Source organism: Halichoerus grypus, chromosome 2, assembly GCF_964656455.1.
Source record: "Halichoerus grypus chromosome 2, mHalGry1.hap1.1, whole genome shotgun sequence".
In the NCBI taxonomy this organism is placed as follows: domain Eukaryota; kingdom Metazoa; phylum Chordata; class Mammalia; order Carnivora; family Phocidae; genus Halichoerus; species Halichoerus grypus.
In genome coordinates, this window is record NC_135713.1 from 112,189,796 (window position 1) to 112,207,116 (window position 17,321).

Consider the following 17,321-nt stretch of genomic DNA (forward strand, 5'->3'; position numbering starts at 1 on the left):
GTCTCATTGAATACAATTAAAGAAAAATTTCTAGAGGTGGGGCCTGAGCATTTGTCATTGAGCAATGCTCTCTTTGTTTTAAGTGGCTACCTCTTGGTGGTGATGTACGTTCTTGGTTTGGGTATACATTGTGTGTGTGTGCTGTGCATGTATACTCCTAAAGGAACAGATGGAAATTGAAGGAATCCATTCACATAATCCCATTTTGAAGTGGCTGCTGGACTGATGACTACCCAATGAGTTCAATGTGCTGAATAACAACATAGGGGGTTTTCAAGGAAAACTTTGAGCACTTACTCCCTAGTATGTGATGGCAGCCGCTGTAACCATTGTGTTGGCTGGACCCACCCAGGCTCAGGGATGAGGAGAACCAAGAAATCACCTAGATAATCAAAGGCTTATATGCAAACTAATGAGAGAGGAGTCTGACTCTCTGTTGTATACTTTTCTTCTCTGGCCAAGTGCATCATTTCTGTCCCCTAGAATTTTAATTTCTATTTCTCACCTGCCTTTGGAAAACACTGTAAGACATTTCCTCTTCTATTTCTTTCTTAGACTCAGGTTCTTTTTTTTTTATTTATTTTTTATTTTTTTTTTTAAAGATTTTATTTATTCATTTGAGAGAGAATGAGATAGAGAGAGAGCATGAGAGGGGGGAGGGTCAGAGGGAGAAGCAGACTCCCTGCCGAGCAGGGAGCCCGATGCGGGACTCGATCCCGGGACTCCAGGATCATGACCTGAGCTGAAGGCAGTCGCTTAACCAACTGAGCCACCCAGGCGCCCTCTTTCTTAGACTCAGGTTCTTGAGCTAGATAGAGAGAGAGAGAGACAGAGAAATAGATAGATAGATAGCATGTGTTGATGTGGAACAATGGCCTTAGAAGGGCAAACGCATTTCCTTTTAACCCGAATGCTCCAGACTGTCTGTTCCTGTTTCCTGCAGAATTGCTGAGCCTGTCACTAGACAGACTGAGCTTATTGTCACTCCTGCTGGGCCCCATTTGGACAGTGAATAATTCAAGGAAAGTATGTGTGCCACTTGACACATGGGTGATACTGGTGACATTGGTTCCCTCATCTCTCCCTTGCAATATCTGTAAGGTTGTCATATTACTCTGCTTCACTTTGCCAGTGCAGGTCTGCTCATTAAAGGTATAGGAGAAATGGGTACAGTTACACAAATTGATTTTATTTATGATAAGATTAAAAAGTCACAGCAAGTGCCCATCCCGTAAATGATGAATCACAAAATTCTACTCCCGAAGCCAATACTACACTATATGTTAACTATCTGGAATTTAAATAAAAATTTGAAACAATGAAAAAAGAAGTGACAGCAAATGAAATGAAGTACAATTAGCTAAACTAACCCCTTCATAGTCTTAATTATCCAGTTGAGATGCTTCTGCGAGAGAAGAGTATAGATGCCAGGTCCTCGAGGGTCTCCGCATTTACCTGGAAGGCCAAAGGCAGTAATACCTCTAAACGTACCCTCACATATCAAAGGGCTTCCAGAATCTCCCTGCAGAACAAGAGAGGGAATGGGGATCAGCATGGAACATGATCACTAGTAGGATGGGAAAAATTCTGTTGAATGTGGAACATTCAATGTGGAGTTAAAACCAATCTTGACTTAAATGAAAATTAGTGCTTAAAAGTCCCAAATGTTTGGAAATGTTTTAATATTTTTAAATTGGCTTACTCAATTTATTTGTAAACCAGTGAACATGAAATAAAACTTGTATTGTTGCTCATGTTACCCACTGATTTTGAGACTGATTCTGCTTTAGAAGGGAAACCCTCCTGTTTGTCATTTTCTTAAAATGCTTAATAACTCAAGGGGTAAAATAGTGCAATGCAGATGGGATGTTGAGGCAAAGAGTAAGCACCACGTCTTCTAGGTTCTCTAGCATGTAACTGTTTTCCTAAAGAAACAAAACCAAAGCAACTTTCCCCTTCATCTATCAAATAGACAGAAATTGCTTCCCCAAGTCTCTTTGGAGCATCTGACACTAGATGGGAGCTTCCAGAAACCAGTGATCTCACTTCAGAGCTAGCTGACTCCGCCAACAGAGAGGCTTCAGTTAGCTGGAGGTCACTGCTTCACCCCTGCCTGTGCCACCACTGTGTGAGCCTGGATTTTCTCAAAGAACTCTAGAATCAGCGTATTTAAATGTATTTGAGGTCTAGAGTCTGAAGTGGTCATTTCACTGCTCTGGCTTTAGGGAATATCGGTGGTGCTAGACAGAGGGCCACTGAGGCATGTGCATAAAACTCTGCAAATGCTGGACTCTGAGTGCCCAACTCCTTCCAAGCCACATGAAGGCATCAGCGGTCCCTCCTTTTCAGGCAAAAATTGGCCTTATGAGTATATGAACAGAGGAAGTATGTGGGAGCCTGGGACCCCGACTGGACAGGTATATTTCACAGAGGGTCTGAAATTTTCACAGGGAGTCCTTCAGGTTTAATTCACCCACGGCCAATTCTAAGGGGTCTTGGGCACTAAAAGGATGGCAGAAGGACTGCTAAGCTTCGACCCTGGAGGGTGGCTGTGGAGAGGAGGACAGGCACACTGGGACGCTGCTGTGGCCTTAGGATGTTGCATGTGGTTCCAAGGGCGCGAAGGTTCTGGGTTCCTGGATTGCCAGGATGGTGGATGAGGGGAGGGGAGGAGGGAGGGCAAAGGAGAGAAAGTGGAAAGGTGCAGAGGACCAATGTCATCTCTTCTGGGATGTGCCTAGCCTTGGTTCTGAAATCCAGCCATTCAGATTCTGCAGATGTTTAGACAAGCTTCTGGGAAGAAGAGAGACCCCTGGATCTCTCAGTTTCTGATTCAAACTCCCAGACCACCTACACTGCAACTCCTTCTCTTCAGGGGAGGCTCTACAGGGTCTTTGGGAAAAGTGAGAAATGATAAACTCAGAGCTTAAAACTTTCTAAGGAGTCTCTGCTACTTGTATCTTTAAGCAGGGCCGTGTCCCACTGCCTCTCAGGGGACTCTGGGATGGAGGCTTGCATAATCTCTGTATGGGTCACATTTGGAAGTTGCTTCCTGGGGACTGACCTTGGCTCTAGGAAGCTGCAGAGTCTAGCCAGAGATCCTTAGGCTTAGAAAGGACAGGCATTTCAGACTTGCTCGGTCAAATGGCAGTGAATTTTGGGGGGAGTACTGAGATGGGGGAAAGGGCATTGAAGACCCTAGAGGAGCCCTGACTTCAGCTCTCCTGGATGTTACATATTTTCAAATTGAGATCTGTATGTGTTTGTATGAAAAATGAGAACAGGTTTCTGATGAACAACTTACGTGAGCTGAGAACATGAATTTATTTGGGATTTTATCAAACTTCTGTAAAAAAAGGCACCAGGACCCTGCAGAAGCCAAGGCCATGACAAGACAAAGCCTGATGTTACATATTCTCTATCTGCATGACTTCAACAGCTAAAACATGGGATCTTATTTTACTTACATTGCACGAGTCTTTTCCACCTTTGAGGCTGCCGGCACAGATCATATTCAGTCCAATCACAGGATTATAATTATAGTGCTTTTCATCATTGCAGATTCTTCGGTTTATGACAGTGATATTGACTTCTCTCAGGGTATCAGACTGAGGTGAGTTATTGTGAATGCTCCCCCAGCCTGCAACTTGACACATGGTTTCCGGTTTGACATCAGCCCCCTTCTTAGGGAGAGGGAGGATACTCACTTTTTTATTAATTTTTGCTTTTTTGTTCAGCTGTTAGAAAGAAGACAAGCATGAAGACTTAACAAAATAAGATCATTTAAATGGTCCTATTTTTACTTAAATTCTAGCCCAACCTTCAAGGGCCCCATTATGTAGCTATTGTCTATGGCCACAGAGCACCGAGGAAAAAATTTCCATGTAGGCGGCCAGATCGGAGGAGGTTCTGTGACTCTGAAGTCAATCAAAGGTACATACCTGTAAAAGTTTCAGATCCCCCTCATGCGTGTCCTGGTCAAAGCACGGATAAGGAAACTCTTTCTTAACATACATTATCTGTTTTTCTGACTCTCTCTTGGTTATTGAGTGAGCTCCAAGAATGACCTGCGACTTTCTGTTCCTGAAAGCAGACACAACACTATTAACTGGGTTTCCTCTTTATATCAGGTGCTCAGCATATTATATGATCAGCTTTACTGTCTCATTTGTAAAACTACTTTCTGTGGCAATACTTGTTTGGGGCTCAGAAAGGAAAAAAGTGTAAAGAATAAAAAATTGTTTATGAATCTGTCATCATCACCACCAGCTTCTTTGTAACACGCTAAACTAGGTTCACTGAAAAACATATAACAAGAATTCCATGGCAGCTAAGCCAAGTCTTGGGGTCTTAGGGGTTGGGTCTTTAGTGCCCCCTTACCTTCCCTGAGCTGTGATAGAGAATCAGGGTGCAGAATACTGGAAAACAAAGGTCTCAGGGGTCTAGAGATGGAAGCAAAAGGCATTCAGTAGTTGTAGAAGAATGCGCTGAAGGGGTCTTTGTAAGAGAACAACAAACTTAAAAGGGAAAGCTTTCAGAAATATGATTGCCCATTGAAGGACCTTATTTGCATGGCACTGAGTGTGTGTATATTGGGGGGATGGTGATCTGAAGCAGAGGCCCAGGATTCTTTCTTTTTTTGACTCCCTGCAAAAGGTTCATTTTGGTTAATAAAATCAAAATACTCAGGAGGCGTCTTGCTGGTTCAGTGAAGTAGAGCCTGTGCCTCTTGGTCTCAGGGGTGTAAATTCAAGCCCCACGTGGGGCGTGGGTCCTACTTAAAAAAATACTCTCTGGTGTATTAATAATTAAGGTTATCATCATTCACAACGTAGTATGAATGAAACCAACCAGATCGTCACACTGTCGTTTTTTCCGTTACATCAGCTGATGTGAGTTTCACTTAAGAAACTAGAACCGTGGTTTCAGTGGAGCACACCCTGATGATGAAATGTTCTACACATCTGCCTTGTCCAAAATGGTAACCACTAGCCATCTGTGGCTACCGAGGACCTGAAACATGGCTAGTGCCACCAAGGAACTCAATGTGTAATTTTATTTAACTTTAATTTAAATTCATAGAGCCACGTGTAAATTCATAAAACCAGTATGACAGTGGCTACCATATTGGACAGCCCAGGTTGAGAGGCTTGATTATGAGAATGGAGGAAAGACCAGGCCTGGAAGAGCTTTGAAGGTAGTAGTCAGCAGGAGTTAAGAGATGGCTGAGATGTGAGAGACGTTCAGGAAAGGAAAAAGGAAGGTATTAGAAACAAGTTTTCTCTACTTGACTGTTGTGCTCAGGCTCCCGAGGGGACAGAGTTTTACCCTTCCAGACTGTGGTTAATTCTCTCTAATCATGAAGTCAAGACCAGAAGCAAAGCCTTGGAGCACCCAGAGCCGGTAGCTCTAGAGGAGTCCAACACAAAGCGTGAGGGTGCTCACTGTGGATTCCCCAGTGGTCTGATACTTTGGAGCTGAGTCTGGGCTTAACTCTCTGCTGGGGTAAAGCAATTTCCCAGAGACTTAAGTGTTGTGAAGATATACACATGAGCTTCCTGTGGTTTTGGTGAAGATTTATTCTCTTTATTAATATTCCCCCAAATGAGAATATCTGCACAAACATTTTTTAGAACCCAAGCACTTACAGGGCACAATGAGCTGCAGTCAATACCCAGTCTTTTGCGATCAGAGCCCCAGCACAGATTTTTTCTCCTTTAAGTAGCACCATATAGGGTCTTGAATGAGGACTCACTTGATTTCCTCCAATAATTTCTACACAGAAATCTGTTAAAAAGAAAAAGGCAAATCCTATCAGTGCCCACCCCAGAGAGTTCTCCCTAAAGCCATGTTCCTAAGACCAGACAGGCTTTTCCTGCTTGGAGAGGAAACAGGTGATAGCATCCAGCCCCCCCGCCCTCCCCCCACTACTGATATAGTACCTTTTCGCTGTGCCCCCACCTATGGGTTCTTTGGTCATTGTGAGACTTCTGTTTAATTGAAATTTGTACTCTCCTCATTCCTAAGTTGACAGAATAGTATCTATTGCACCTGAGGCTCCCCTTCAACCTGCAGACTGAAACACACGGTTGAACAGAAGGCCTTTTCCAAAGAGGTAGGAGAAGAGAGGAGAGAAGATGTTGTAAGGAGACCGACCAATTAAATTTCCTTGATGACAGAGCAGGAGTTTCATTATTACTGAACAATAGATCTGTACACAAGAAACACCATCCATGCTGGTTTACCCATCTTGTGCCTTTGTGATATATTTTCAGTCCACCACCTGCACCAGATGTTCTTGGACTCTCCTAAAATACTTCTCCTGACCGCTGGCTGAGACTCCATGGCTTCTCAAATAGGGCAGAGTGACAGTTACTCCATTCATAAAACTAACTCACTGCCAAATTCACAAAAAGATGCAAATGGTAAGAGTGACAGAAGGGGAAGAGAGTGGTCCTAAGGGCTCTCATTTCCAGAAGTGTGTTGGGAATGGGAAAGGATAGGGAAGTTAAAGGATAAGGAATTTAGAGAAATCCAGAGAACTTCACCCACATCTCAAATTTTCCTTGGGTGAGTCATGTATAGAAAGATCCCATCTTTGGACCTTCTGAGCTGCAGAAATCATATACTCGACAGAATAACTTCATTTTGCAGAATCACCTGTTTGGTGAGCACATACACAAGCTTCAAAAAAAAAAAAAAGTCAACATCTGCAACCAACCACTCCTAAAAGAGTGAGGGGTAGAGTTTAGAGCGGGTGAGGAGCTTTTGGAACCTAGCAATTCTTGATCCCTACCCAGAATCAATATAAATGAGAATCTCTGGAGCTGGGGCTGGATGCAAGTATTGTTTAAAAAGCCCTTCAGAATATTCTAAAGTATAGGAGAGTTGAGACCGTTGGTCCAGAGCATCAAGTCTTGCTTTGCTACATCTGTTCCCTTATGCGCCCACATTGCTCTCTCTGACCACAGGAAACAGAGAAGAGCAGAGCAAGCTGCTTCTGTTGTTTCCTTTGAAGGAAAGATATAACTGGATTTTTTATCTGCTCTGTTTTCAATGTTATGGAGGATTTAACATGCCTGAACACAGTCATACTATGCCAGGCTTATGCTCTGCCAACACTTTTTACCCAAATATGCGGCAACCTTGTTATTTTAAAAAATTTCTTCTCATTTTTAGGTGCAAGATAAACCATAGAACAACTTCCTTGGGTGAGACAGGTTTTTCCATCAGCCCCTGCCCCCCGCTCCCATGTCCCAAAGCTGACGGACCCTGGGCTAACGCCATGGCTGGTGCGTACCTGTCAGCAAACTTGAGGAAGCCCTAGAGCAGTCCTCACGTTCTTGAAGGTTTTCAAGGAAAATCTAAGGCCATTCGGGGGGTATAACCTGTCTTGTGATAATGCCATGAGCTTCAGAGCATTTGAAACGGATGCTCATGCAGCTTGTACAAAACCAGGCATGTCGGTTATTACTTGGAATGCCAAAGAATTAGCTCAATACAAAACACCATAGCACTTCCAAAGAGTCTATGTGGGGACATTCCCAATGACACACTAGCCTAGAGAAATGATATAAATTCAGATCATTCCTGATTTGTTTTGGGTAATGAAATCAGGTTTTTTTGTTTTTTTTGTTTTTGTTTTTACTTTTGTTTAAAACCATCTACGTACTTTCTGCAGCAAGAAAGGCTGAACACCACTATTCCTTTCCTGAAAGGTACTAGCTATTTTCCTAAGGCAAGCATTTTTGTTTATTTGCTTGCATTAACATTGTCTTTCTGTCCGTTTTCAAGTTATAAATTGGCAGCAATAAGCACTGGCAGTTCTATTATTTTTTTGTGAGGAAACTTTAAAGAGGAAAGAAGGATGTTTTCCCTTCTAAAATAAAGACATGGACTCCAAGGGAGAATATTAAAGCATGGGGGACACATATCTCTTCTTGTACTGAGCTAATCTGGCCAAAAGTTTGCTGACAGTCTGCTCCATTTGCTTAATAGTTATGCTGGAAATGATGAGAAGCAGTCTTACCTCCAGGAATCTGCAGGAGAAAAATGGCAATTGAGAGAGAGGATGCCAGACACGTACAGGAGTTCCTCATTGTGGCTACTGTCCCCACATCAATCGGCACGAAAATCTGTGTTAGTTCTCGGCTGACTCCATCTATATATTGAGGGTACAAAGGATGTGGTTTTCTCTCCTTCCAATTTCAAACTTGAGCATTCAGAAATGAGACACAAGTGAGAACAGGGAACAATTGCTCATTACCAGTGGGCTTGCTTTCCTTGGCTAAGACTGCTGAACGAGGGGAGGGCGACTCTATAGTGTGGGTGGGGGCGAGAGGACCCTGCTGCCCTCAGAATGTAGTACACAAGGAGAGACTCTAAAACGTCTCGGCAGAAATTTGGAGGCTTCTAGTTTTCATCAGCAGCAATACTACCTTCTGCATCCACTAATGGAATTTATGAGGACTTAAATTAGAGCTTTGAAAAAAATTGGTCAGCAACCAAATTTTTTTCTAGTTATCTCCTTGGGTTAATGTAAGGACTAATAGTTCAAGGGCAAGTGGAAATGCAGGAGGGAGTCTTATTTATTAGTAAGCTCCTGCCTAGATTCTCCTTCCCCATTTTGTGGATGATAGTTTATTGTGCTCCTATCTGAAGTCTCTGGCAGGTGTGGAGACAGAGGGAGGTGGGGATAGGGAGTGTTGCCTCTTTCCAGCCCTCTGTGTTTCCCTTGATTGTTTGATTATACATCTTGAGATACAAGAAAGATACTGAGCTTCCCCTTCATCTTCCCCTCTCTCCTTTCCTCCCTCGTCCCCCCACTCTCTCCCTCCCTTTCTTCCTTCCTTCTTATTTAGGTAAAGAAGGAAAATGGTAGTCAGACGTGGCTATTTTGTTCTAATACTGAGGAATGCCTTTCTTTAAGACAGATGAACCTCAGTCCCTCAAGGAACAATATTCAGTATGCTTTCTATTAGAAATGTTTTATGATCTTTTCTGAGCTGAGGATGTGGTCTTTATTATAATACACACAGTCATATGTTCTTTCAGGATGTTTGGTGTTACACCAACCATCCCCAGAGTTAACATGTCGATAATTTCAGACCTAGTGGTTTCTCAGAAATCACATGACCTTATAAGGAAGCCCTACTGAGACCCCTATGTTTCCTTTTCCCCAGATATTACTAGTGCATCAAAGGTTAATCATTTTCAGTAATTGCAACCAGAGGCTGGGTTGTGGCAAGTAATTTTAGTGCAGACTTAAAGTCAAATCTTGACTGACTATGGCTACTAAAAATTTCCTAATGGAAACAGTGACAATTCTGTTTTTTTTATGTGAATATGGTTGCTATTCCCTCATTCGTGTTGATTTTTAAGAGCTTTATGAAATATATTTTACATACCATTAATTTTACCCATTTGAAGTTTATAATTCAATGGTTTTCAGTATATTTACTGAGCTGTGCAACCATTACCCTAACTCATTTTAGATCATGTTCATCAGTCCCAAAAGATTTGTACACATTAGTAGTCACCATATAACCCATTAGAGTTACCATATGGCCCAGGTTACTGGGTTATATATTAACTCTATGTTTAACATTTTAAGGAACTTCTAAACTGTTTTCCAAAGTGACTGCACCATTTCACATTCCCATCAACATTGTATGAAGGTTCCAATCTTCAACATTGTAGAAGGTTTTTACATTGTTGCCAACACTTCTTGTTGTTGTTTAGTAATTGCTATTCTAGTGGGTGTGAACTAGTATCCCATTGTGGTTTGGATTAGCATTTCCTGAATGACTATGAGCTTCTTTTCACGTGCTTACTAGCCCTTTATCTCTCTTTGTTGGAGAAATGTCTATTCACATATTTTGCCTTCTAAAAAATGGGGTTATCTTTTTATTATTGAGTTGTAAGTGCTCTTTATATATCCTGGATATGATTCCCTTATAAGATACATGATTTGCAAATATTGTCTCCTAGTCTAGGGGTTGTCTTATATTTTTCTTGATGGTGTTTTTCAAAGCACAGAAGTTTTAAATTTTGATGAAGTCCAACTTACCAACCTCTTTTGCCTTGTGTGTTTGTTGTCATATCTAAGAAATCACATCCTCTTTCATCTCAAAGCACATCAATTTACAGGTAGAAGATTACTGATTAGACAGGAATATATAACTCCCTTCACTCTCACCCTGAATGTGAAGTCACAGTTCCTTATAGTGAGATTTTCCCTTTCTAATCTATTGGTGTCTCTATCAAAGGAACTGTATCAGTCCCTAGAATCAGCAATCCTTGCAATAATTAATACTCAGAAATGATTCATCATTATTCCTCCTTTTCCAGAATCTGGTCTGTGTCGCTTACATATTTTTCAGTGTTTCACAGTGACATTGAATTCTCTCAAGGTATTCGAAATTGTTCACGAGTCTTTTTTGGTGCTTTCTTGCTGCATGATACCTGGTGTAAGGTGTGACATTTCCTCTTATTTTTCGTAGCTTAAGTATTCTACAGTTTTATAGCAGCTTTACCTTCCAGCTAGAAAATAGGAAATGCAGTTTTAGTCAAGGACAAGAGTAACACGACCCAAAAAATAGCTCTGATTAAAATAAATGTCTTGCTTATTTAGTATGTTCTAATGAAGGACATGGCTGAAGACATGTTCTGATAATTGACGATAAGAAATTAATTTTTTTTAATGTTTCAAATTTTTACTTAAACTTCAGTTAGTTAACACAGTGTAATATTAGTTTCAGGAGAATTCAGTGATTCATCACTTAGATATAACACCCAGGGCTCATCCTAATAAGGGCCCTCCTTAATGCCCATCACCCATTTAGTCCACCCCCCACCTCCCTCCAGCAACCCTCAGTTTGTTTTCTACAGTTAAGAGTCTCTTATGGTATGCCTCCCTCTCATTTTTTTTCCTTTTCCCCTATGCTCATCTGTTTTCAGCAACTGATTTCTAAAAAGTCACAGCATATGTTTATAGGCGTGTTTTGCCATGCTAGTCTAGGTTAACTTCAGTTCCATTGGTCTGTCAGTGATAAAATTATATTGGTGGTGGATGACAGTTCTGTGTTTGAAAAGCTGCAGTGGAGAACTCAGTCATTGTTCAGATGGTCTTAGGTTTGTGAATGGACAGGTATTGAGACCAGGGCTGTTAACTTACTTGTCTCTCCCACTAGCCTGGGAGTGTCTTTAGGGCAGGACCTGAGGACTCTATCTTCTGAGGAAGAGAAAAGCAGACTGGCACTCACAGCAGGATCCTGATTTTTCCTGCTGATCATAAACACTCTCAAAGATCACCAATATCAGACAGGGCGAGCAGAGCCAAAGCCACTCTGCAGTCATGCCTGAGCAAAGGCAAAAACCAGGTCACTGAGTACACCACGAAAGTGACCAAACACCCCCTACTGGCTAAAATGAGTCACTGCTGCTTCTTAAACGTGGTCTCTATTCTTTCTGCCTTTTAGGTAAGTGAGATTCGTTAGGATGCCCCGTCAGAGAATTACCCCACTTCTTGACAACTCTCAGTTCAGGGCAAACTCCTGCTTCTTTGAACCCTCCCCCAAACTGCTGACACAAGCCTAAATCCCATGATAAGACCCATCCAACACACACTTACTGAGCCACTCCGTGGTCCTAGGTGTACAGTCTCCCTTGCTGAGCAAGCTTCAATTGGCCAAGTCTGGTCTGACTGCGGGGGAGTTCACCACTTGGGGGTGCCAGATCCTATCACACTAGGACTTTTCTCAGTATCTGCTGAGAACATCTGAGGCAATAGTGCTGGGTCACAGCTGTGCTTCTTACCCACACTCTCACATTGGCCAACCTTGGCTGTGAGGACCTCTTTGTAAAAACTAGTTTCAGGTTAAACTGACCAAAGTCAAGATGGTTATTTAAAAAAAACATATTTAACTGAAGGAATTGAAGATCCCCTTCAAATGACTGTGGATCACAGCAGGGTTAGGAAATTGCCATTCATTCGTTGACTCACTCACTCATGCATTCATTTATTTATTTATTGGAAATTGCCTTTTTAAAGGGGGAAAATGTTTGGTCATGTTTCTCTTTATGGGACATGGGGTGGGTCCCAAGAAAAACTCAATGTTTGCCTTTTTGGAAGAAACAAGGACAGCATATCATTTATGTCAGAGAATGGAGGAAATTAAGCCATGAACTTAATTTATTCAAATTTGATCAGTTTTTTCAGAGGGCTTCCTATTTATAAATAAGCACGGAGAGACAGGTGAATTTATGGGGTTTTCTTTTGGTGTTTCTTTTACCTAAAACTCCCACAATGTGTGTTACCACAAATTGCTTCCATTTCACATCGTTTCAAGGAAGAAGCACCGGGAAGGGAATCCCAGGCCTCTGGCAGAAGCAAGAACATTGTGTGGCAAAGGCCAGGAGAGGTATGCTTGGGTGCTGACCACACAGGATCAGACAGAGAAGCTGCGGGTACCTCCACCTACTTGGGATTTGTGGAATCAACACCTAAGGGAAGAAACTAAACCCCAAAACCAAGAGACTAAACCCAAGAACTAGAGTGGAAGTAGCAGGTTTGCTTTTCTGTGCTTCAGGGAAATAATGTACCTCGCTTTAACATTCAAACATGGCAAAGGTTGACAAGAGTCAAGCTTTTCCTAGGTAGACCTAAGGAAATGCATCTTTGATCTTACGGTGAAATTTTAAAGCTGAATCTAAACAAGCACATGCATCCACCTACATCTGTGCGTGCGCGTATGTACACAGACAACAGAAGTCAACCAGCAAAGAGGGCTAGCTGGGAGTCTGGTTTGTGAACCTAAAGCTAGTCTGGGAACGGTGGGCACAAACATTTCTGGATTTGCTGGGCAGACTCTGCAGCAGGCGGGTCTATTAATTAAGCATGCCTGTGGTTAGCTTCATTTACAATCTACATTGTTCCTCCTTGGTTAATTCTCATGCAACACAACAGTGTAATACAAATCTGTTTGGATCTTCTTTGTGAGAGCTAGTTTTTCCGTCTCTTCTTTTATGCATGCAATTTATGCTAAGGTGAACGAGGAAATAACAGGTACTCATCACCAACAGCAGGTATCAATGAAGAACAGAGCAGCATATCTATATGATAATCATTCTGACTTTCAAATCACAATTAGGAAAAACACTAGTTTGGACCACAGGAAATGGCTATATTTTTAATGTCAAATAGTCACATATCAGTAATTTCCTATGGTTCAATGTAACATATAGCAACGTGGGAGAACACTAATTCTACAGTAAGCAAATCACTTGCAATCACAGAGGACACAATTTGCTTGACTATGTTAAACGTGCTTATGAAAAAAGCCTACTTGCAACAAAATATAACAAAATATTAACAGTGCTTGTGTGGGGTTGACAACATTATGAGTGCTATTTTTACCTTGCCCGTTTTTTCAAAAATTTAATAATGTTGCTATTTACAGTGAGAAAATATTTTAAAATAATATGCGAAAATGGTCATGCATTTCAATCTTATTCTATAAGATCTGGTCTTTGCTTATAGAGATAAATATTACAGTATTATAGGTATCATAAATATTAAAAGATATGATATATTATAGATATTAAAAGATATAGATACGGAAAAGATAAATATTATAATAGAACATAACACTGAATGTGCTCACCCACTTTTTTCTCCATCCCTTTTTTTGGTTTTGGACTTCAGAGTCCTTTTCACAGACCTGCCCTCCCCCAAGTGCCTTGAGGATGCGAGGAGCTCAGAATACTTACAAGTCACAGCGAGCAGTGGCCAACAGCAAGGTTCCTTTGACTAAAGCTCCTACACAGATTTCCAGCCCTCTGATTAGAGCCGCGTAGCGTCTTGCGTGAGATGACATTTCATCTCCTTGTATAATCCCTCACAGGATTCTGGAAGAACTGAAAGCGATCCAGAGTGAAGTCCCATCTTCCCCACCACACGTGGCGCTGAGCAAGTTGGCTATAATGAACTGGTTTACTGTGTACATGGACAGGCACTCTGCGTCAGGAAGAGAAGGTCAAAGCAGTGTGGACGGTGTGAGGCGTCCCACCTGTTTCTGCGGCGTTCGTGTCTGTAATTACTATCCCTTGTGATGCTCACACACTTGTTAGTGTTTTCTCACGATGAATTTAGTACTCAGTATTCAGGTGAGTTTTATTATAAGCAAATTTCCTAGTATGTTAGGTTTTTAAATCATTTTTTCTGCCACGTATCTCAATTGATTTATTTCTGTTTTGAAATGGTTAGGGCAAAAATGAGAAATATCTAGAAATGCTCCATTTTTTTTTTTTTAAGGAATGGTTCTCTAATGTCATAGTAAACACTCCGAGTGCCTACTTAAAAGGCAGATTTCCTAGGCCCACTGCAGGGACTCTGGGTCAGAGTCCTAGAGGGGGAACGTGGCAACCTGCATTTTAAATAAACACTTCAAGTGATTCTCATGCAGGTAGTCTCCAGAGCAGTTCTGAATTTATAAGGCTGTGACCAAGTCTTGGAAAGCAGTGAGTTAAACTACTTTTGCCTCTTTGTGCAGGCATTCCTAGCAGATGGCATTTTACCAGCTTGCTATTTGATCATAGGTGTGCATAGATAGCCGGGAGGACAGTGTGATCAGAGCTAAAGGGTTGGAGTGGGGTGGCCCAGGGCTGCAACGCTCTTGGCAGGACACCCACAACTTGGCTCTGGTCCCCAAACAAACCTCCTGCTCCTTAGCTTGAGTGAGGACAATTCTCCATCCTTGGATTCAGCAGCTAGGATATTGAGAGCCTGCTTCCATTGTTACAGTTGAAAAAATGCCTTATTAGTTACACAGGTACCTGTGTAACTAAAGGCACCTTTGCATCTTAACCCCTGGAAGAAGAAAAAGTGGTCTTTGGGGAGACTGGTTACATCCCGGATATTCTGGCTGGGAAGAGACGGCTCATGGGGAGACTCAGTTTCCCTCCTTTTTCTTCCTCCCTCCACCTCCCTCCTTCCAGGTGATTCCTGGGCATGGCTGCCAACATGGCTGGAGAGTTCGCATTTTTCCCGAGGAGAGCCTGAGTGATCTGTAAAGAAATAAAACCCACTGCCTTGGTTTCTTGAGCCTCATGTGAGCCCAGCTCACTGAACCATCTGGCTCTGCACTGAATACGATGGTACACCTTGAACATAATAAAGCTATAGGTTTTTAGTGGCTTTTATTTATTTTTCTCTTTCCCCCTTATTTGTTATTATGTATATGGAAAACGAGACAAGGTAGATGAGCTAAAATAGGGGTGCAGCTATAAAATATATGTTGTAACCCAACAACACATGTTGACTAATGTCCCCAGCAGGGAAGGGCAAATAGCAAATTCATTAAGGACACTTTTACTTGTACTTCTAATTCCAGAGGCTGAAATCACGGCAAGACCTTTTTCCTGCGCAATTCACATATTAATTCACTTTTTTTAAATCTGTGCCATTATTCCACAACTGTTTTTGGATGATTTCTGCAAAGATGCATAAAACAAAACATAGTTCTTATCTTTAAAGAGCTGAGTAGTAGGAAGATACAAAAGACAACGCTGTGGACAAATACACAAATGATCACAGTGCTAGACAGTGTGCTGAGTGCCTGGGGAATATAAATGAGGAAAGGAAAGAATTCAGAGACATGGCAAATACCATCGGTAGGGAGCCTGGAAGGTCTTCATGAAGAATGTATATTTATTTAGTTATTTACTTCTGAAAGAGATTGGAAGAAGGATGAGACTTTAGCAGGCAGGGCAGGAGAAGACTTCAGGTTCAGGTAGATGTAAGTCGGGGATTATGAGACTGACAGGTGGCTCACAGAGAAATGGTAAACAGAGCTTAATGATTCATCATGTTTCAATGCCTTTGGAATCCAGACTTGACACTTACCTAGTCCTTAACATGAAAACTGTTAGCAAAGTGGTATTTTTTAAGCTCCAACTTGACTTGCTATTATTCTTTTAATTGTTCAGGTTCACTTTTCTCTAGCTTTTACAATTTTCCATGACATCTCTGGATAACAGAATCTTGAATTTAAGCAATGCTTCTCTGCTTCTCTTCGCCAAGAATTCAGAGGACCTTTAATGTAATATCGATCTCCTTCCTACCCATGGGAGGTAGGAAGCGTCAGGCAATAGAATCTCTTTTCTTTAAAGCTCAAAAAACAAGATTAAAAACTACATCACACAGAGCAGAGTGGGGAGAAATCCCATTCTCCTGCTGCTGCCGTTCCTAGTCTGTTCATTTCCTACTATAGGGCTGCATTGTCTCAGTCTCAGATTGGACACTACATTATTGATGTTAAAAATCTCACAGTATTTCATGGCAAGATTATAATTTGGACTGATAATTTAGTAAGTTATATTAAAGAAAAAAAAATCAACAACTACAGTAACAATAGCAACAACACTATGATTTTCCAGGCACTGGTTAATTCCAGACATTGGTTTTGATGTTAACTATAATGCAAGGTAGGTGTTATTATTGCCATGTAGAGATAAGGACCATGGAATTTAGATAGGGCGATTAAAGTGCCCAAGTTCATACAACTAATAAATGGCAGTGCAAGGTTCTAACCCAATTCCTCATCATGTGAAAACCATCAACTTTTCATTGTGAAACACTGTTTTCCTAAAGTAGTGGTTCTTTACCTTTTTTTTTTTTTTTTTGGTTTGTTTTTGAAGTGTAGAGCCATTTGAGAATCTGATAAAGTATAGACACACATATGCACCCAAATACCTGCATATGTTTTTTGGCAAATTCACAGACTTCTTGATGTCCATCCATGGCCTTGAAGGAGCTCATGGATCCCATGTTAAGAATCCTAGCTCTGAAGATAAGAAGGCTGCATCTGCAAGCTACGAAGCACCAGGAGGCCAGGGTAATGCTGGTGGCACCCATCACCACAGGATCAACTTCGACAAATATCACCCGGGTTACTTAGGAAAAGTTGGTATGAGACGTTACCACTTAAAGAGGAACCAGAGCTTCTGCCCAACTGTCAACCTTGTTAAACTGTAGTCCCTGGTCAGTGAGCAGACACGGGGACACACTGCCAAAAGCAGGACTGGAGCTAACTCCTATCATTGGTGTGGAGCGATGGGCTACTATAGAATTCTGGGAAAGGGAACACTCCCCAAACAGCCTGGCATCATGAAGGCCGAATTCTTCAGTAGAAGAGTTGAGGAGAAGATTAAGGGTGTGTGGGGGTTCTTCTCCTTGGTAGCTTGAAGCTGTGTGGAGGGAGGTTCATTGAATGCTAACAAGCAAAAAACACCCCCCAAACCCAAACCATTGGAAATTAAGT

General features: G+C 41.7%; 1 protein-coding gene across 1 annotated transcript; it reads right to left on the bottom strand.

Annotated features, from left to right (window-relative positions):
- Window positions 1-1,168: 1,168 nt before the first annotated feature.
- On the bottom strand, window positions 1,169-8,123 carry GZMA (granzyme A). Its single transcript, XM_036065707.2, has 5 exons — window positions 8,030-8,123; window positions 5,649-5,787; window positions 3,942-4,083; window positions 3,468-3,737; window positions 1,169-1,522 (listed from the first exon to the last, which is right to left on the bottom strand). The coding sequence occupies exons 1-5, from the start codon at window positions 8,097-8,099 to the stop codon at window positions 1,361-1,363; spliced, it is 783 nt and encodes a 260-aa protein (XP_035921600.2). The 5' UTR covers window positions 8,100-8,123; the 3' UTR covers window positions 1,169-1,360.
- Between the last annotated feature and the right edge of the window lie 9,198 nt (window positions 8,124-17,321).